The sequence below is a fragment of the Oncorhynchus mykiss genome, chromosome 21, assembly GCF_013265735.2.
Source record: "Oncorhynchus mykiss isolate Arlee chromosome 21, USDA_OmykA_1.1, whole genome shotgun sequence".
Lineage (NCBI taxonomy): Eukaryota > Metazoa > Chordata > Actinopteri > Salmoniformes > Salmonidae > Oncorhynchus > Oncorhynchus mykiss.
The window spans coordinates 39,567,392-39,588,283 of NC_048585.1; the positions used below are offsets into that span (position 1 = coordinate 39,567,392).

A 20,892-nucleotide genomic window follows, 5' to 3' on the forward strand; every position below is an offset into this window, starting at 1 on the left:
TATTCCCACGCATAATAGAGAGACACGACATGATTGTATACACACGTAAGCGAGGTTTGAAATGATTATGCTTTAGTCAAACATTATATCTGTTTGGGTATCTTGTGGTCAATTTGCAGTCACAAATCCTTTGTAATTATGTTCCAGCCCCCTGATCGTCCGCTCAAGAAAAAATCCGTCCGCGGCTGAATCTAGTTGCTGATCCCTGGTCTAGATTGTGTATTTTACTGTCTGTTTGGCACATTTTACTCGAGTCTACATTTGCATATTCAGTCACGTCACTCTCCATTGCAACGGTGTCTGTAACTGTGGAGAATAAAGAAAATATGATACTCTGTGTGAAGCAACAGTTGAGATGTTAATCTGTCAAGTCTTCTCATCTTTTCGCTCTGACTTTTTCTCTTTCTCTCTCTTTCTCGCATCACCTATACTGTAATGTAAATACACACACACACACACACACATTCAGTAGGATCAACACAAAAACACACACATATGAAGTTATCATTCTACCTCATCTGCAGTTATTGATGCTGCCGTTATCGATGCAGTTACAAAGTATCATTGATGTTTGGAAGCATACAGTACCAGTGTTGAGTGAAAATGATGTTGGTACGTACAAATACTATAGTCATACACAGCTAATAGTGATTGCATGGAATGGAACTCACCTGTTGGATGATTCTGTGAGTGGGAGATTCTCTTTCTGAAGTTCTTGAGATCTACAGTAAATCGCGGGTACCTTGGTTCCTCTCTCTTTGAACTGCAGACAAGGTCTGAATCATCAGTCTGCAAAGAAGGAGTAGTCCAACTCTCAATCGCTCTTCTCATTTTCTCTCTTCATCGCTCTCTTCTTTTATTCTCACACCACTCTTTTTTTCTCTCTCTCTCTCTCTCTGCTCTCTTTTTCCATATCTTCTCTCATACTTCTCTCACTCTATATCTGTGTTGTAAATGTATGTCTCTCTGTCTGTGACATTATTGACTGTTTCTTTTCTGCGTTTATAAGGGGAAGCTCTCAATGCATTCACACACACACAGCCTCTCTTTTACGTTTCCTGTCAAGGGCCTGTCATGTCAAATAATGTCCCCCGGCCAAATAGTGTCCCTCTCTACTTCACAATGGGATTCGATGAGTTCTAACTTCTGTTGCGCAAAAGACGGTGATTTTGACGGTAACAACCTGCTGCTCCAGAGTACGGAAAAGACCGGAAAGAGAACACTATTTCTTTACTATATATTTGTCTTCATATAAGAAAATATTGTTAAATAGGAATAAATAATTTAATCTGTTTTTAGATTAATTTTATATTGACATTGCTAGCTATTTACTGTATTTTCCTCAGCGAGTTTTATTTAGCTAACTTTAACTAAGTTTGCTAGCTCTGCTTTCTGTTTATCTAGCTAGCTGATAAAGGAATTTATATGTTTAAAGTAATGACTAAAGGATTCCACCCTGAAATCATATAAATGTATGAAATGTGCTAAGAGTCATAATTCCATAACATGTGTGACTAGACCATTGTATTACTATGTGGTAAGGTGGGACAAGTTAAGAGGGAGAAATGTATTGTTGAGAAAACAGAGGCTGGTAGACTACACATGACCTGACAACAGGAGGACCCTTCCAAGGCCTCTCTTATCTTGGGAGGAAAGGAACGGCGAGAAACTGCCAAGTGATCTGTCTGTCTGTCTGTCTGTCTGTCGAGGGGATTATAAAGACTGTTCAAATTTTGGTTGACTTTAGAACGTTCTCTGAATAAACTACAAACCTTTTGCAGAATCTGAGACTTTGCCTAATTATTATTAAACCCAGGGTCTTACAAACCTCTGGGAATTAGTCAAAGCTTAAATTATTGTTAGTTATCATCATTGGGATTGAAAATTCTTGTGACACTAGCTAACTGTTATTATAGCTGCTTTCTGTTTGTTTGTACCTTGTGTAGCAATATTGATGTTACTCATATTGCTGTTACACAGGAAACGGAAACCAGTTGTTACTTACTTGATTAACGTGCTGGTTAACAACATGCCTAGTAAAGTTTGCTTAACTATATATCTTTGTCTGTCGTGACTACAACACAAATCATTTTTAAACATGGTGGCAGCGGTACTCAAAAGAACCTGGATCTCATCGATGTAACTGAAGAATACATGCCGCGGTAACAGGTGCTCATGGCAAGACGTACAAAAGCCACTACTTATAATGAGTGAAAATCTTCTGAGACCGGGGATGGCAAACTGTCAGCTGGAGAAGTTCAAAGAAAGACAACAGAAGCAGGCAAAGTACTACGACACCTCTGCTAAGGACCTCACAGAGCTGCAACAAGATGACAGGATGAGTGTTCAGCCACGCACAGGACAGAAACAGTGGTGGTAGAGGGCCACAGTAGTCAAACCTGTGGAGCAAAGATCCTACGAGGTGAAGACAGAACAGGGACAAGTCTTCAGGAGGAACAGGCGACACCTGAGGAAGAGCCCACACAAGGTCTGGTAGTAGGGCCATCCGAAGACCTATACACCTGAAAGAATTTGTGTGAAGGTAAAAAATAATAATAATTGATGGGCAGTCAGAGACAGTAAACAAACATTTAGTTCACATTCCAGTTTATTGCAGACATGGACTACAAGCCAAAGTTATGTGGAGTCTGCCTTTGTTGTAAAATTAAAACATTTAAAAAGAACATGTAGCAATATTAATTTTACTCATATTGATGTTACACAGGAAACGGAAACCAGTTGTTACTTACTTGATATCTTACTATATATATATATTTGTCTGTCGTGACTACAACACAAAGCATATTGAAACAGCTTGCACATTAATGGCGTGCCTCGACGACATTTTCTTTTATCTTTCCAAGTGAGAGTGAGAATTATTAGCCTGGCACTGACTTTTACGTGACTGGAAGAGAAGGAACGGACATTTAAATTCACTTGGCAATGCATGCTGTTAATCACGACATAGCTAGATATAACTGTTAATTTGGATTCGGGAGAAAAAAAAACTTTTGAATCCAGAAGTAATTATATTTTTGTGTAATGAAGAATGTACATCCCATTTGAACAGAATCGGTATCAAACCGTTTTTAATTTAAACGATATATTGTATATTTTTATATGATTTAGGCTACATTTCGCAAATCGGAAGAACCATTTTGTACAGTTGTAGTTACCAATATAACAAATAAATGTCACAACGTAACTATTTTACTACAACTAACAGGGAGAAGTATAAACCATACAGAGATATATTGCTGTATGGACCTCGTGGCGCAACGGTAGCGCGTCTGACTCCAGATCAGAAGGTTGCGTGTTCAAATCACGTCGGGGTCATGGTATTTTTGCTTAATGGTACAAACACATATGCAGATATCGATCCGACATTTCGTCTTTGAAAAAATTCTAATAGTTCGCCAGATTACAGTTTGTTTATGTGACAAAATAAGCATGTGCAGATAATCATTTTACCAAACCGTTGTGAAATATATTTTCCAAAAATATTGTGTTTAAAGCTGGTGTACAAAACCGAAAGTAAAAGATGCACAAAATAAACGTTAGAACGGGAAGTATAGAAATAACGGATCTACCGCTTCTTAGACTTGCATTCAATGCGAATGACAGATCAATAACTTAAAATTCTATGTAAATTTCGTCGGTTCGCCCAACAAGTGTCTGACTGTATTGCAGGTTTGAATGTCTTACTTATTTCTTCCTCCATACTGTTTCATCTAGGCTACATTTGTAACGGAATCATTCAATAAATGTAATGCTATGACCATGTAATGAATGATAACGATATATGTATGTTCTGTTGAATAATACCCTTCAACTGTGAGCATATTTTACTTACAATTTAATAAAATATTTTCATGAGAAACATTTTGACCAGGAAATGTCAACAAAAAAAATAAACGTCAAAAAGGAGATAAATAATAAACATAATTTGTTTTTTTCACCCAGCATTTATTGCAAAATATAACATAAAATATGCATAGAATTATATTGAAACATGAGAAACATAAGATTTACAGAATGTCATATCAATGAACATAACTACTGATTATTACAGTCACTGATGTGTTTTGAACAGCCTAATACACTAAGCCATTATAAGTCTATTATAAATACCCTTTGTAGGCCATAGAGAAGAGACAGTGAATACGTCAACCTTTCTTCAATAACCATTCATTCCTCTTGACAAATGGGCACAGATGGGTTGTGGTCAGTTCTTCTTTGTGTTCCTCAAGTGGTCAAGTGGTCGTGGTTGAAAAATGGTCACAGTCGATGGTCATCATGGATCATCACGCTTCCTACTGGCAGGAAATAGAGGTCAACGGTTAGGTGAACACCAATCCTCTTTCTTTCCTCCTTCCTTTATTTGTTTATTTCTTTCATCCCCTCTCTTACCACTCCCCCCCCCCCCCCCCCCCCCCCACTATCTCACCTCCCTGCTGCCACAGGTGCCACAGATGCATCCGAACAGTCCGTTGACAATCTGTATTCCACACAGCACCAGCTCCAGACTTGCCACCACCAACAGTGTGGCAAACAACCCAAGGTTAAACTCCACAACACCTTCGGGCTCTATACACTTTGTCCACAGGTCACTGTCGCCCAGGTAACTCCCGTTGCTGCAATGAGGAACAATCAATTATATTAATCTTTTGTCAGAAAGTTCTTTACAGTAGCCAGGACTAGTCCCCAAAGACATAGCAAAAATAAATATACATACAGTACCAGTCAAAAGTTTGGACACACCTACTCATTCAGGGGTTTTTCTTTATTTGAACTATTTTTTACATTGTAGAATAATAGTGAAGACATCAAAACTATGAAATAACACATATGGAATCATGTAGTAACCAAAAAAGTGTTAAACAAATCCAAATCTATTTTATGTTTGAGATTCTTCAAAGTAGCCACCCTTTGCCTTGATGACAGCTTTCCACACTCTTGGCATTCTCTCAACCAGCTTCACCTGGAATGCGTTATTGTCCTGTTGAAAAACAAATGATAGTCCCACTAAGTGCAAGGCAGATCGGATGGCGTATCGCTGCAGAAGGCTGTGGAAACCATGCTGGTTAAGTGTGCCTTGAATTCTAAATAAATCACAGACAGTGTCACCAGCAAAGCACCCCCACACCATCACACCTCCTCCATGCTTCACGGTGGGAATCACAAATGGGGAGATCATCTGTTCATCTACTCTGCGTCTCACAAAGGCACGGCAGTTGGAAACAAAAATATCAAATTTGGACTCATCAGACCAAAGGACAGATTTCCAGCGGTTTATTGGGCCAAGCAAGTCCCATCTTCTTATTTGTGTCCTTTAGTAGTGGTTTTTCTGTAGCAATTCAGGCTGTATCACAACCGCCCGTGATTGGGAGTCCCATAGGGCGGCGCACAATTGGTCCAGCATTGTCCGGGTTTGGCAGATGTAGGCCGTCTTTGTAAATAAGATTTTTTTCTTAACTGACTTGCCTAGTTAAATAAAGGTTACATTCTTTTTATTTTTTTAATTATTTGACCATAAAGGCCTGATTCACACAGTCTGCTCTGAAAAGTTGATGTTTAGATGTGTCTGTTACTTAAACTCTCTGTGAAGCATTTAGTTGGGCTGCAATTTCTGAGGCTGGTATCTCTAATGAACTTATCCTCTGCAGCGGAAGTAACTCTGGGTCTTCCGTTCCTGTGGTGGTCTTCATGAGAGCCAGTTTCATCATAGGGGTTGATAGTTTTTGCGATTGCACTTGAAGAAACTTTCAAAGTTCTTGAAATGATCTTGATTGACTGACCTTCAATTCTTAAAGTAATGATGGACCGTCATTTCTCTTTGCTTTTTTGAGCTGTTCTTGCCATAATATGAACTTGGTCTTTAACCAAATAGGGCTATATTCTGTATACCACCCCTACCTTGTCACAACACAACTGATTGGCTCAAACACATTAAGAAAGAAAACATTTCACATATTAAGTTTTAATAAGGCACACCTGTTAATTGATATGCATTCCAGGTGAAGGTGGTTGAGAGAATGCCAACTGTGTGCAAAACTATCATCAAGGCAAATTGTAGCTACTTTGAAAAATCTAAAAATGTTGATTTGTTTAACACTTTTTTTGTTATTACATGATTCCATATGCATTATTTCTGTCATGTACTGTCATGTTGTCTTGTCTCTGTCCTTTCCCTTCACCCTGTCTCCCTCTGCTGGTCGTGTTAGGTTACCTTTTCTCCCCCGCTTTCCCCCAGCTGTCCCTTGTCTCCTCTAACTACCCATTCACCCCGTTCCCCACCTGTTCCCTTTTTCCCTCTGATTAGGTCCCTATATCTCTCTCTGTTTCTGCTCCTGTCCTTGTCGGATTCTTGTTTGTTTGTGTCATTCATGCCTGAACCAGACTGCCGTCATGTTTGCTGTAACCTTGTCCTGTCCTGTCGGAATCTGCCGGTCCATCTGAGCCTACCTATGTTTGGTAATTAAAGAAGCTCTGTTTAAGTTGATTCGCTTCTGGGTCCTCATTCACGCACCGTAACAGAAGAATCCGACCAAGAATGGACCCAGCGACTTCGGATCCTCTCCACTCAGCCGTCGAGATCCAGGGAGCGATGCTAGGCAGACACGAGCAGGAATTGTCTGCTGCTCGACATGCCGTTGAGACCCTGGCCACCCAAGTCTCCAACCTCACAGAACAGGTTCACCATCTCCGCCTCGATCCACCGGCCACTTCCAGGGCTTTCGAATCTCCGGAGCCCAGAATCAATAACCCGCCGTGTTACTCTGGGGAGCCCACTGAATGCCGCTCGTTCCTCACCCAGTGTGATATTGTGTTTTCTCTCCAGCCCAACACTTACTCCAGGAGCACTGCTCGTGTCGCCTACGTCATATCTCTCCTTATTGGACGGGCTCGTGAGTGGGGCACGGCAATCTGGGAGGCAAGGGCTGAGTGTACTAACCAGTATCAAGACTTTAAGGAGGAGATGATACGGGTTTTTGATCGATCTGTTTTTGGGGAGGAGGCTTCCAGGGCCCTGTCTTCCCTATGTCAAGGCAATCGATCCATAACAGACTACTCTATTGAGTTTCGCACTCTTGCTGTCTCCAGTGGCTGGAACGAGCCGGCCTTGCTCGCTCGTCTTCTGGAGGGTTTCCGCGCAGAGGTAAAGGATGAGATTCTCTCCCGGGAGGTTCCTTCCAGCGTGGATTCCTTGATTGAACTCGCTATTCGCATTGAGCGACGGGTTGATCTTCGTCACCGAGCTCGTGGAAAGGAGCTCGCGCTCTCCGTCGCCTCCCTCTCCGCATCACTACCATCTTCCTCTGCCGGCTCGGGTGCTGAGCCCATGCAGCTGGGAGGTATCCGCATCTCGACTAAGGAGAGGGAACGGAGAATCACCAACCGCCTCTGTCTCTATTGCGGTTCCGCTGGTCATTTTGTCACTTCATGTCCAGTAAAAGGCCAGAGCTCGTCAGTAAGCGGAGGGCTACTGGTGAGCGCTACTACTCCTGTCTCTCCTTCAAGATCCTGCACTACCTTGTCGGTCCATCTACGCTGGACCGGTTCGTCAGCTTCCTGCAGTGCCTTAATAGACTCTGGGGCGGAGGGCTGTTTTATGGACGAGACCTGGGCTCGGGAACATGACATTCCTCTCAGACAGTTAAAGGAGCCCACGGCCTTGTTCGCCCTGGATGGTAGTCCTCTCCCCAGGATTCAGCGTGAGACGCTACCTTTAACCCTCACTGTTTCTGGTAATCATAGTGAAACCATTTCTTTTTTAATTTTTCGTTCACCTTTTACACCTGTTGTTTTGGGCCATCCCTGGCTAGTTTGTCATAATCCTTCCATTAATTGGTCTAGTAATTCTATCCTCTCCTGGAACGTCTCTTGTCATGTGAAATGTTTAATGTCTGCTATCCCTCCTGTTTCCTCTGTCTCTTCTTCACAGGAGGAGCCTGGTGATTTGACAGGGGTGCCGGAGGAATATCACGATCTGCGCACGGTGTTCAGTCGGTCCAGGGCCACCTCTCTTCCTCCACACCGGTCGTATGATTGTAGTATTGATCTCCTTCCGGGAACCACCCCCCCCCCGGGGTAGACTATACTCTCTGTCGGCTCCCGAACGTAAGGCTCTCGAAGATTATTTGTCTGTAGCTCTTGACGCCGGTACCATAGTCCCCTCCTCCTCTCCCGCCGGAGCGGGGTTTTTTTTTGTCAAGAAGAAGGACGGGTCTCTGCGCCCCTGCATAGATTATCGAGGGCTGAATGACATAACAGTGAAGAATCGTTATCCGCTTCCTCTTATGTCTTCAGCCTTCGAGATCCTGCAGGGAGCCAGGTTTTTCACTAAGTTGGACCTTCGTAACGCTTACCATCTCGTGCGCATCAGGGAGGGGGACGAGTGGAAGACGGCGTTTAACACTCCGTTAGGGCACTTTGAATACCGGGTTCTTCCTTTCGGCCTCGCTAACGCTCCAGCTGTCTTTCAGGCATTAGTCAATGATGTCCTGAGAGACATGCTGAACATCTTTGTTTTCGTTTACCTTGACGATATCCTGATTTTTTCACCGTCACTCCAGATTCATGTTCAGCACGTTCGACGTGTCCTCCAGCGTCCCCTCCGCTCAGGCTTTTGTCCAACGTTGCGAGCGCACCTGGAAGAGGGTCAGGTCTGCACTTTGCCGTTATAGGGCGCAGACTGTGAGAGCTGCTAATAAGCGTAGAACGAAGAGCCCTAGATATTGTCGCGGTCAGAGAGTTTGGCTCTCCACTCAGAACCTTCCCCTTAAGACGGCTTCTCGCAAGTTGACCCCGCGGTTCATTGGTCCATTCCGTATCTCTCAGGTCATTAATCCTGTCGCAGTGCGACTTCTTCTTCCGCGATATCTTCGTCGCGTCCACCCGGTCTTCCATGTCTCCTGTGTTAAGCCCGTTCTTCGCGCCCCCGCTCGTCTTCCCCCCCCCCCCCCCCATCCTTGTCGAGGGCGCACCTATCTACAGGGTCCGTAAAATCTTGGACATGCGTCCTCGGGGCCGTGGTCATCAGTACCTAGTTGACTGGGAGGGGTACGGTCCTGAGGAGAGGAGTTGGGTTCCCTCTCGGGACGTGCTGGACCGTGCGCTGATTGATGATTTCCTCCGTTGCCGCCAGGTTTCCTCCTCGAGTGCGCCAGGAGGCGCTCGGTGAGTGGGGGGGTACTGTCATGTACTGTCATGTTGTCTTGTCTCTGTCCTTTCCCTTCACCCTGTCTCCCTCTGCTGGTCGTGTTAGGTTACCTTTTCTCCCCCGCTTTCCCCCAGCTGTCCCTTGTCTCCTCTAACTACCCATTCACCCCGTTCCCCACCTGTTCCCTTTTTCCCTCTGATTAGGTCCCTATATCTCTCTCTGTTTCTGCTCCTGTCCTTGTCGGATTCTTGTTTGTTTGTGTCATTCATGCCTGAACCAGACTGCCGTCATGTTTGCTGTAACCTTGTCCTGTCCTGTCGGAATCTGCCGGTCCATCTGAGCCTACCTATGTTTGGTAATTAAAGAAGCTCTGTTTAAGTTGATTCGCTTCTGGGTCCTCATTCACGCACCGTAACAATTTCATAGTTTTGATGTCTTCATTATTATTCTACAATGTAGAAAATAGTACAAATATATAAAAGCCCTGTAATGAGTAGGTGTGTCCAAACATTTAACTGGTACTGTATATTATCTTTGGAAAATCAGTCTTTGACCTCAATGGGACTACCCGGTAAAAAAAAAATATTTTATTTTATTTAACCTTTATTTAACTAGGCAAGTCAGTTAAGAACAAATTCTTATTTACAATGACGGCCTACATAAAATAAACCATAAAAATACAATTTAAAACAAGTAATAAAATACGTAAATAAACTTACTTGTTCAAGAAAGGTCTCCCCCACCCTGGAACAGATGTTGGTGTTTCCGTAAAGAGGCAGACAGGTCCATTGGACAGGCCCAGGGCAGATGTAGCCAGACTGTACAGTGCTCCAACAACCCCAGCAGCAGCAAACCCAATGGACAGGAACATCTAAAGTGTAGCAAGGATAATCCAGAGGTCAGGGGTCAGGAAAAGAGAAGGCTGAGAATGTTGTACATTTCATCTTTGTTGTGTATTTACTACTTAGAAAATAAGATTTATTTGGGCTTCTACAAACTTTGCTTAACTAAAGGTTGAATAAATACATTGGGGCAAAAAAGTATTTAGTCAGCCACCAATTGTGCAAGTTCTCCCACTTAAAATGATGAGAGAAGCCTGTAATTTTCATCATAGGTACACTTCAACTATGACAGACAAAATGAGAGAAGAAAAATCCAGAAAATCACATTGTAGGATTTTAAATTAATTTATTTGCAAATTATGGTGTGTTTGATTTATCTTGTAATGTTATGCTTTTGCCTGTCACAAATTGCTTTATTGTGGAATTACACTAACCATAATGTGGGAGAGTGGTACTTTGTGGGCAGTCATTGGCCACAGACACCCAGTTAATTATTTCCTGGTATTACACCTGTTTCACCAGCAGGGGGTGGTAAAGTCAAGCAATTTCTTCTTTAACCATTATGGCTGTAACTGTCATTGCTCCCCACATAGTCCCAGACCCCTCACCCTCTTATTGTGTCAGGTGTTATGGGCTTAAAGTAGGTACAAGTTCTCTTTAACAACTGATATAGGATCAGATATGAATGGTTAAGGTTGGGATTGGGGGGGAGCAGTAGTTAGAGTGTAGTTAGACTTACCCCACAGCGGTTGGCACAGCAACCATTGCTGCTAGTCAGGTGGATATGGACTGCTGGAATAAGGCACTGAAGAGAGAGTGTGAGAGAGCGAGAGAGAGAGAGAGAGAGAGAGAGAGAGCAAATAGGTAAATAAAACATTTGAGAATACTTTTATCACAACTGTTGGTGTGGAGAGGCATATTTAGAGAGAGCATATTTAAAATGTACATATAGTTAGCAACATCAGGGGAATTAACATTTGGGAACTGTTGGTCACAGTAATGTTACATTATTCCACTTCAATTGTTTTTATCTTGGAAATGACCACACAAACCTGTGATGGTGTGACCAATACTCTAGAATCAGCATGTTTAAACCAGGGTTGGGGTCAATTGCATTTCAGTTCAGTCAATAAGCTGACATTTCTATTCAAATTTGATCAATTTCAATTGAACATTTTCAAACTGACTGGATTGAAATGGAACTGAACTAAAGCCGTAGTCTTTTAAACCAATTAAGTCACATAATAGTCTAACTAAACTTTAAACTCACCATGATTCCTCCGCCGATGACACCTCCCATGTATTTGACCTCGTCGGTGATCCGGGCTCCATTTTCTTCTCTGTCCAACTTGGCGTACATCGTCGACCAGTCGGGGAAGAACGCAATGATGTTACAGATGATTGAGACCCCGGCCAGGACGTAGAGCGAGATCGCAATGACCTTAGAGCACTTTCCTGTACACATGTTGCTAGTTGTACGGTTTCTTCAACGTTGAGGGAGGAAAAAATGTCTTGTTGGTTTCCACGAAAAATGAGATATGGTAGACTTCAGTTACCTCTCTACAGTACCTCCCCCACTGAGAAAAATTCAGAAGATTTCAGGAAAAAATGTCAGAGACAACTCCTCCTGTGCTCTCTTCTCAGCTAGCTACAGAATGGCTCTAGAGGTAGATGCGAAGCTGCTTAAAACCTGGTGGTGGTATCTAGGGTGGAGGTTAGCTTGGTAGAGGAGGGGCTAGTTAGGTGATAAAACTAAACTATAGACCACCCCATCATTGACTCCAGTGACCAGGGCCGTGCACCGACCTTTGGAGTGGCAAGTGCTAACATCTGCATTGTAGGCTTACTTAAAAACAGTTGAGTTGAACCCTTCCCTGTCACTGACCATGAGAGACGACATACAACTTAAAAAAGTAGCCTGTGTGCCACTACTCATAATATCGCTAGGTGCCGGTAGCTTCTGCAGCAGCTGGAGGACAAGTGCAGTGCACTCTAGCGTGGGAAAGAAAAAAGGAGAGGAGCGGGGAGGGGAATTTTCCAAGATTAGAATATGAGAGATTACCTAGTTTGATGGGCAATTATTTACAGAAAAGGAAGTAAAATATACTACTAGTATAATAAAAAGGTATTATTTTAAAAATACTACCAATCTGATAGGGCACTTTATTTAGGGCACTTTTCTCATAGGAAGGCGAAAGGTTAGGTGCTCAGGAGCGGCTAGAACCCTATCTGTGAACGTGCCTGCCAGTGACTGCAACACTACATCACCTTTAGTTGGCCTTATTATTGAGTCATAAAACTGGGTTGGGTTTGTCCATCCACATGGAGTCAGGCAGTAGTGGAAAAAGTATGCAATTGTCATGCTTGAGTAAAAGTAAAGATACCTTAAAAGTTGTTAGGGCTATCTGCTGAAAAGGCAGAGCGCGAAATATATATATATATTTTTTTAATATTTAACTTTCAAACATTCACAAGTGCAATAGACCAAATTAAAGCTTGACTTCTTGTTAATTTACCCATCGTGTCCGATTTAAAAAAATGCTTTACAGTGAAAGCACACCATATGATTATGTTAGGTCAGAGCTTAGTCACAAAAAAACACATACAGCCATTTTCCAGCCAAAGAGAGTAGTCACAAAAAGTAGAATTAGAGATAAAAATTAATCACTAACCTTTGATGATCTTCATCAGATGACACTCATAGGACTTCATGTTACACAATACATGTATGTTTTGTTCGATAAAGTTCATATTTATATCCAAAAATCTCAGTTTACATTGGCGCTTTATGGTCAGTAATGTTGTGCCTCGAAAAACATCTGGCGAATTTTCAGAGCCACATCAATTTACAGAAATACTCATAATAAACTTTGATAAGAGACACAAGTATTATGCAGAGAATTATAGATTTACTTCTCCTTAATGCAACCGCTATGTCAGATTTAAAAAAAACTTTACGGAAAAAGCACACCATGCAATAATCAAAGTACAGTGCTCAGACAACTAAACAAGGCAAACAGATATCCGCCATGTTGTGGAGTCAACGGAAGTCAGAAATAGCATTATAAATATTCACTTACAAAGGTGATCTGATGATCTTCATCAGAATGCACTCCCAGGATCCCAGTTCCACAATAAATGTTTGATTTGTTCGATAAAGTCCATAATTTCTGTCCAAATACCTCCTTTTTGTTTGCGCGTTTAGTACACAATCCAAACTCACGACGTGCGGGCAAGTCCTGGCAAAAGTTCAGACGAAAAGTAATATTATAGTTCGTAGAAACATGTCAAACGAAGTATAGAATCAATCTTTAGGATGTTTTTAGCATACATCTTCAATAATGTTTAAACCAGAGAATTCCTTGGTCTGTAGAAATGCAATGGATTCCAAGCTACCTCTCACGTGAATGCGCGTGATCAGCTCATGCCACTCTAGCAGACCTCTGACTCATTCAGCTCCCATTCCCCCCTCACTCACAGTAGAAGCATCAAACAAGGTTCTAAAGACTGTTGACATCTAGTGGAAGCCTTGGGAAGTGCAATATGACCCCATAGACACTGTGTATTCAATAGGCAATGAGTTGAAAAACTACAAACCTCAGATTTCCCACTTCCTGGTTGGACTTTTCTCAGGTTTTCACCTGCCATATGAATTCTGTTATACTCACAGACATCAATCAAACAGTTTTAGAAACTTCAGAGTGTTTTCTATCCAATACTACTAATAATATGCATATATTAGCATCTGGGCCTGAGTAGCAGGCAGTTTACTCTGGGCACACTTTTCCTCCGAATGTGAAAATGCAGCCCCCTATCCCAAACAGGTTTTAATAGAAAATGACTTAAGTAAAAGTGAAAGTCACAGTAAAATACTACTTGAGTAAAAGTTGTGGTGGAATATTGACTCAGAAATATAACACATTTACTAGAACTTGTGAATTCAAATTAGACTTTAATACAAGGTAGCAAAGCCGAGCCCTTCCACGTAAAGACTATTTTACAAACGTAACAGAGCCGAGCCCCTCCACGTAAAGACTCTTTTACAAACGTAACAGAGCCGAGCCCCTCCATGTAAAGACTCTTTTACAAACGTAACAGAGCCGAGCCCCTCCACGTAAAGACTCTTTTACAAACGTAACAGAGCCGAGCCCCTCCACATAAAGACTCTTTTACAAACGTAACAGAGCCGAGCCCCTCCACGTAAAGACTCTTTTACAAACGTAACAGAGCCGAGCCCCTCCACGTAAAGACTATTTTACAAACGTAACAGAGCCGAGCCCCTCCACGTAAAGACTCTTTTACAAACGTAACAGAGCCGAGCCCCTCCACGTAAAGACTCTTTTACAAACGTAACAGAGCCGAGCCCCTCCACGTAAAGACTCTTTTACAAACGTAACAGAGCCGAGCCCCTCCACGTAAAGACTCTTTTACAAACGTAACAGAGCCGAGCCCCTCCACGTAAAGACTCTTTTACAAACGTAACAGAGCCGAGCCCCTCCACGTAAAGACTCTTTTACAAACGTAACAGAGCCGAGCCCCTCCACGTAAAGACTATTTTACAAACGTAACAGAGCCGAGCCCCTCCACGTAAAGACTCTTTTACAAACGTAACAGAGCCGAGCCCCTCCACGTAAAGACTCTTTTACAAACGTAACAGAGCCGAGCCCCTCCACGTAAAGACTATTTTACAAACGTAACAGAGCCGAGCCCCTCCACGTAAAGACTATTTTACAAACGTAACAGAGCCGAGCCCCTCCACGTAAAGACTCTTTTACAAACGTAACAGAACCGAGCCCCTCCACGTAAAGACTCTTTTACAAACGTAACAGAGCCGAGCCCCTCCACGTAAAGACTCTTTTACAAACGTAACAGAGCCGAGCCCCTCCACGTAAAGACTCTTTTACAAACGTAACATTGCCGAGCCCCTCCACGTAAAGACTCTTTTACAAACGTAACAGAGCCGAGCCCCTCCACGTAAAGACTCTTTTACAAACGTAACAGAGCCGAGCCCCTCCACGTAAAGACTCTTTTACAAACGTAACAGAGCCGAGCCCCTCCACGTAAAGACTCTTTTACAAACGTAACAGAGCCGAGCCCCTTCACGTAAAGACTCTTTTACAAACGTAACAGAGCCGAGCCCCTCCACGTAAAGACTCTTTTACAAACGTAACAGAGCCGAGCCCCTCCACGTAAAGACTCTTTTACAAACGTAACAGAGCCGAGCCCCTCCACGTAAAGACTCTTTTACAAACGTAACAGAGCCGAGCCCCTCCACGTAAAGACTCTTTTACAAACGTAACAGAGCCGAGCCCCTCCACGTAAAGACTCTTTTACAAACGTAACAGAGCCGAGCCCCTCCACGTAAAGACTCTTTTACAAACGTAACAGAGCCGAGCCCCTCCACGTAAAGACTCTTTTACAAACGTAACAGAGCCGAGCCCCTCCACGTAAAGACTCTTTTACAAACGTAACAGAGCCGAGCCCCTCCATGTAAAGACTCTTTTACAAACGTAACAGAGCCGAGCCCCTCCATGGAAAAGACTCTTTTACAAACGTAACAGAGCCGAGCCCCTCCATGGAAAAGACTAAGTTCTCATATTACAGAGTCCTGCCTTTATAGTATTCTAACGTATATAGTCCCCTCCCTCTATATGAAAATAGCTTCCCTTGACCTTTCTTTATCATCATTTTCCCATTTCAGTTCTTGCTTGTTAACGCCCACATCTGACAGCTGTATAGGTTGTAATGGTAGCAGGGCCTTGGTCCTATACGGGTCCTATATGTTCCATTCCTTATATGGCCATTCTGTCTTAGCTGTCCAACGTGGACAGCTAAGATGCTGCTAATAATGGAAATGTAATCATAGTCATGAGTATTGCTCCGACGTAATCCCTCCTTTGGGACTAATTAGTCCCAAACAAAAACACACAAATAAATCAAAGGCAAGGGAGCATCAATCATCAAGCACTGGGCAAACGTCCCCCTATCTGGCCTAACGATTGAGACTCCATAAACTCAAAGAAGACCGGATCAAACACCTCCATACCTATACAATAGAAAGAAGTAAAGGATCCAATCTATACAAATACAAAGTAAAATCAAACTGAAAATACAATGTAAAAGCATGAGCATGTAATACATAGCCTTGCCTGAGGTTATCTCAGTTATGTAAAACATAAAGAAAATAAGAAAAACCTTTTAATGTCATTCTAAATATGACACTTAAACAAGATCCTTCCTTGCAGACACCTCTGTAACAACAGTGAAATCACAAATGAAAACACCTGTTAAAGGATTAAGGACATGATCCGTGGACACTTGTCACCGGAATTTCCCTATGTTACCTACAAGTTTAAGTAAACAAAATTCAGAAGTTCTAACTTCCTTTATCCATTGTCAAAGGTAGAAAGGAAATAGAAAAGACATTCCAGAGTAAGTGATTAACAAGGTTATACATATCGCAGAGGTCCAGTTTTCAATCAAGCACATTAGAGTCAGGTGTTTTACTAAAAATAGGAAAACCTTGATCACCATAATCATTGCAATCATATCCTCCTCCTGGAGTAACCCCATTTACCTAAAGCTAAATCCAACCAGTCCCAAGCATGGGTTAAATCCTGCATTGTCCTTAACCTCCTGTCGCAATCCCTTCAGTTTGGGCATAGCTAAAGGAAAAGATCCATCTAGTACAGTGTTATTGGGAATAAAAGTACAACAATCATCTCCAAACATCACACAGACACCACCTTTCTCAGCTAAACGCCAATTTAAAGCTTGTCTATTCTGCTACGTCATTTTGCTAGTCGCCTGTACCTGTTCTCCTAAGGCTGTTCATGTAAAGTCAGTATAGTTAATGAATCTCTGTTGATTATAATTTATCCATTCTAAGTTTGGGAACCTCGATCAGACACTATATCCTCAGGCACCCCGTAGTGCCGGAAGACGTGCGTAAACAAGGCCTCTGCAGCCTGTAGGGCCGTAGGGAGACCAGGCAGAGGGAGGAGACGATAGGATTTAGAGAACCGATCCACAACGACCAGGATCGCGGTGTTACCCTGTGAGGGGGAGATTGGTAAGAAAATCCACCGTCAGGTGCGACCAAGGCCGTTGTGGAACGGGTAAGGGGTGTAGCTTCCCTCTGGGCAGGTGCCTAGGAGCCTTACACTGGGCGCACACCGAGCAGGAGGAAACATAAACCCAAACGTCCTTAGCCAAGGTAGGCCACCAGTACCAACCGCTCAAACAGCGCACTGTCCGACCGATCCCAGGATCACCAGAGGAAGGTGATGGGTGGGCTCAATAGATCAACCGGTTACGGACAGCTCCCACACTACCGGCGCCACCAGGCAGGAGGCTGGGAGTATGGGAGTGGGATCCATGGGCCACTCCACTGTGTCATACAGCCGGGACAATGCGTCTGCCTTCACGTTCTAGGAGCCTGGTCTGTAAGAAAGGGTGAACACAAAACGAGTCTCCTCACTGCCCGGATGTACTCCAGATTGCGGTGGTCAGTCCAGATGAGAAAAGGGTGTTTAGCTTCCTCAAGCCAATGTCTCCACGCCTTTAGAGCCTTTACGACAGCCAGCAGCTCCCGGTCCCCCACGTCATAGTTTCGCTCCGCCGGGCTGAGCTTCTTTGAGAAGAAGGCACAGGGGCGGAGCTTCGATGGCGTACCCGAGCGCTGAGAGAGCACGGCTCCTATCCCAGGTTCGGACGCATCCACCTCCACTATGAATGCCAAAGAGGGATCCGGATGGGCCAGCAAAGGAGCCGAGGTAAACAGAGCCCTCAGGCGACCAAAAACCCTGTCCGCCTCAGCCGACCACTGCAAACTCACCGGGCCCCCCTTCAGCAGTGAGGTAATGGGAGCCGCTACCTGACCAAAACCGCGGATAAACCTCCGGTAGTAATTGGCAAACCCAAGAAACCACTGCACTCCTTTACCGTGGTGGGAGTCGGCAAATTCAGCGCTTGGGTACGCCATTGAAGCTCCGCCCCTGTGCCTTCTTCACGAAGAAGCTCAGCCTGGAAATGTCTTTATTATTTTGGAACTTCTGTGAGTGTAATGTTTACTGTAAATGTGTATTGTTTATTTCACTTTCGTTTATTATCTACTTCACTTGCTTGGTGAAAACCTGAGCTCTTCAGGCTGTGTAACTGTATTAACATAGTTTGGCAGACCCTATATACAGTCTTTAGTTATTTACCCACAGCCTACAAGGCTGAAGAGCTCAGGTTTTCAGTAGAATGGCATATCTACTGTGTCTTAACGGTATTCAATCACAAATATGAACATCTCATAGAATTAGTGGGGGAAGTGATTGTCGGTCAAAACAGTTTGACCCCGACGTGATTTGAACACGCAACCTTCTGATCTGGAGTCAGACGCGCTACCGTTGCGCCACGAGGTCCATGTACAAGTCATGCATTTGTCACTACGTGTCTCTCGCTCGGTCTCTCTCCCTCCCTCGTCATTAAATTCAAGGGCTTTATTGGCATGGGAAACATAGTTCCAAAATAATAAAGACATTTCAAATCTCATATTATGTCTATATACAGTGTTGTAACGACATGCAAATAGTTAAAGTACAAAAGGGAAAATAAATCAACATAAATATGGGATGTATTTACAATGGTGTTTGTTCTTCACCTGTTGTCCTTTTCTTGTGGCAACAGGTCACAAATCTTTCTGCTGTGATGGCACATTGTGGTATTTCACCCAGTAGATATGGGAGTTTATCTAAATGTTTTTTGTTTTTTTCGAATTCTTTGTGGATCTGTGTAATCTGAGGGAAATATGTGTCTCTAATATGGTCATACATTTGACAGGAGGTAAGGAAGTGCAGCTCAGTTTCCATATAATTTTGTGGGCATTGTGCACATATCCTGTCTTCCCTTGAGGGCCAGGTCTGCCTTCGGCTCAATAGCAAGGCTATGTTCACTGAGTCTATACATAGTCAAAACTTTCCTTAATTTTGGGTCAGTCACAGTGGTCAGGTATTCTGCCACAGTGTACTCTCTGTTTAGGGCCAAACAGCATTATAGTTTGCTCATTATTTGTATCGAAATGCTTGTGCTTCTAGTCCGACAGTGCAGTAATATCTAACAAGTAATCTAACAAATTCACAACGGCTACCTTATACACACAATGTAAGGAGATCGAATAAGAATATGTACATATAAATATATGGATGCGCGATGGCCGTGTGGCATAGGCAAGATGCAATAGATGGTATAAAATACAGTATATATTATTGAGATGAGTAATGTAGGATATGTAACATTATTAAAGTGCCATTATTTAAAGTGACTAGTGATACCATTATTAAATCAATTTATTAAAGTGGCCAATGATTTGAGTCTGTATGTTGGCAGCAGCCTCTCTATGTTAGTAATGGCTGTTTAATAGTCAAATGGCCTTGAGATAGAAGCTGTTTTTCAGTCTCTCGGTCCCAGCTTTGATGCACCTGTACTGACCTTGCCTTCTGGGGTGGTTGAGGGCAGGTAGTTTGCCCCCGGTGATGCATTGTGCAGACCACACTACCCTCTGGAGAGCCTTGCAGTTGAGGACGGTGATATAGCCCGACAAGATGCACTCAATTGTGCATCTGTAGAAGTTTGTGAGGGTTTTAGGTGACAAGCCAAATGTATTTTGCGCCTTCTCCACCACGCTGTCTATGTGGGTGGACCATTTCAGTTTGTCCGTGATGTGTACGCCAAGGAACTTAAAACTTTCCACCTTCTCCACTACTGTCCCGTCGATGTGGATAGGGGGGTGGTCCCGAAGTCCATGATCATCTCCTTTGTTTTCCCCCAGTGTTGAGGATCAGCGGGGTGGAGATGTTGTTTCCTACCCTCACCGCCTGGGGGTGGCACGTCAGAAAGTCCAGGACCCAGTTTCACAGGGCGGGGTCGAGACCCAGGGTCTCAAGCTTAATGATGAGTTTGTAGGGTACTATGGTGTTAAATGCTGAGCTGTAGTCAATGAACAGTATTCTTACATAGGTATTCCTCTTGTCCAGATGGGATAGGGCAGTGCGCCGAGTGATGGTGATTGCGTTGTCTGTGGACCTATTGGGGCAGTAAGCAAATTGGAGTGGGTCTAGGCTATCAGGTAGGGTGGAGGTGAAATGATCCTTGACTAGTCTCTCAAAGCACTTCATGATGACAGAAGTGAGTGCTACTGGGTGATTGTCATTTAGTTCAGTTACCTTAGCTTTCTTGGGAACAGGAACAAGGGGGGCCATCTTGAAGCATGTGGGGACAGCAGACTGGGATAGGGATTGATTGAAGATGTCCGTAAATACACCATACACGTAAATACACTTGTTTTAGTTTCTTTCTATAGGAGGGGAGCAACAAGATGGAGTCATGGTCAGATTTATCAAAGGGAGGGCAGGGGGAGCCTTGTATGGATGTTAGAGTAGCAGTGGTCCAATGTTTTGCTCGAGTGGGTGCAACAATAAATATGCTGGTAGAATTTGCGTAACCTTGTTCTGAAACTAGCTTTGTTAATATCCCCAGCTACAATAAATGCAGCCTCAGGGTATATGGTTTCCAGTTTACATAGAGTCCAGTGGAGTTCTTTCAGGGCCGTTGCGGTATATGCTTTGGGGGGGGGGGGTAATGCGGTCGATTGTAAGGAATTCTAGGTCAGGTGAACAAAAGGACTTGAGTTCCTGTATGTTGTTATGATTACACCATGAGTCGTTAATCATGAGGCATACACCCCCGCCCTTCTTCTTACCAGCGAGATGTTTGTTTCTGTCGGCGCAACGCATGAAGAAACCCGGTGGCTGTACCGACTCTGACACCATAACCCGAGTGAGCCATGTTTCCGTGAAACAGAGAATGTTACAATCTCTGATGTCTCTCTGGAAGGCTACT

The 20,892-nt window shown here is 43.4% G+C and overlaps 1 protein-coding gene and 2 non-coding genes across 4 annotated transcripts; 1 reads left to right on the plus strand and 2 right to left on the minus strand.

Annotated features, from left to right (window-relative positions):
• The first annotated feature begins 3,264 nt into the window (after nucleotides 1–3,264).
• Nucleotides 3,265–3,336, plus strand: trnaw-cca. Its single transcript has one exon. It is a non-coding gene; the product is annotated as a tRNA-Trp (tRNA).
• Nucleotides 3,337–3,898: 562 nt separating this feature from the next.
• On the minus strand, nucleotides 3,899–12,157 carry LOC110500374 (transmembrane 4 L6 family member 4-like). Of its 2 annotated transcripts, none has more exons than XM_021577707.2 (5): nucleotides 11,276–12,157; nucleotides 10,745–10,810; nucleotides 9,883–10,034; nucleotides 4,448–4,634; nucleotides 3,899–4,313 (listed from the first exon to the last, which is right to left on the minus strand). In XM_021577707.2, the coding sequence occupies exons 1-5, from the start codon at nucleotides 11,468–11,470 to the stop codon at nucleotides 4,305–4,307; spliced, it is 609 nt and encodes a 202-aa protein (XP_021433382.1). In that variant the 5' UTR covers nucleotides 11,471–12,157; the 3' UTR covers nucleotides 3,899–4,304. The 2 variants fall into 2 exon arrangements, with proteins under 2 accessions (XP_021433382.1, XP_021433383.1); XM_021577708.2 differs by having other exon boundaries at nucleotides 3,899–4,316; nucleotides 11,276–12,156.
• Nucleotides 12,158–18,344: 6,187 nt separating this feature from the next.
• trnaw-cca lies at nucleotides 18,345–18,416 on the minus strand. The gene has a single exon. It is a non-coding gene; the product is annotated as a tRNA-Trp (tRNA).
• Nucleotides 18,417–20,892: the final 2,476 nt, after the last annotated feature.

Excerpts from the sequence above, each read along its gene's own strand:
- LOC110500374 (XM_021577707.2), bottom strand. The coding sequence starts at position 11,470 with ATGTGTACAGGAAAGTGCTCTAAGGTCATTGCGATCTCGCTCTACGTC. Across the intron at positions 10,035-10,744 it reads GCTGTGCCAACCGCTGTGGG|ATGTTCCTGTCCATTGGGTT; the intron begins GTAAGTCTAACT and ends GCTACACTTTAG. Across the intron at positions 4,635-9,882 it reads GGGAGACCTTTCTTGAACAA|CAACGGGAGTTACCTGGGCG; the intron begins GTAAGTTTATTT and ends TCCTCATTGCAG.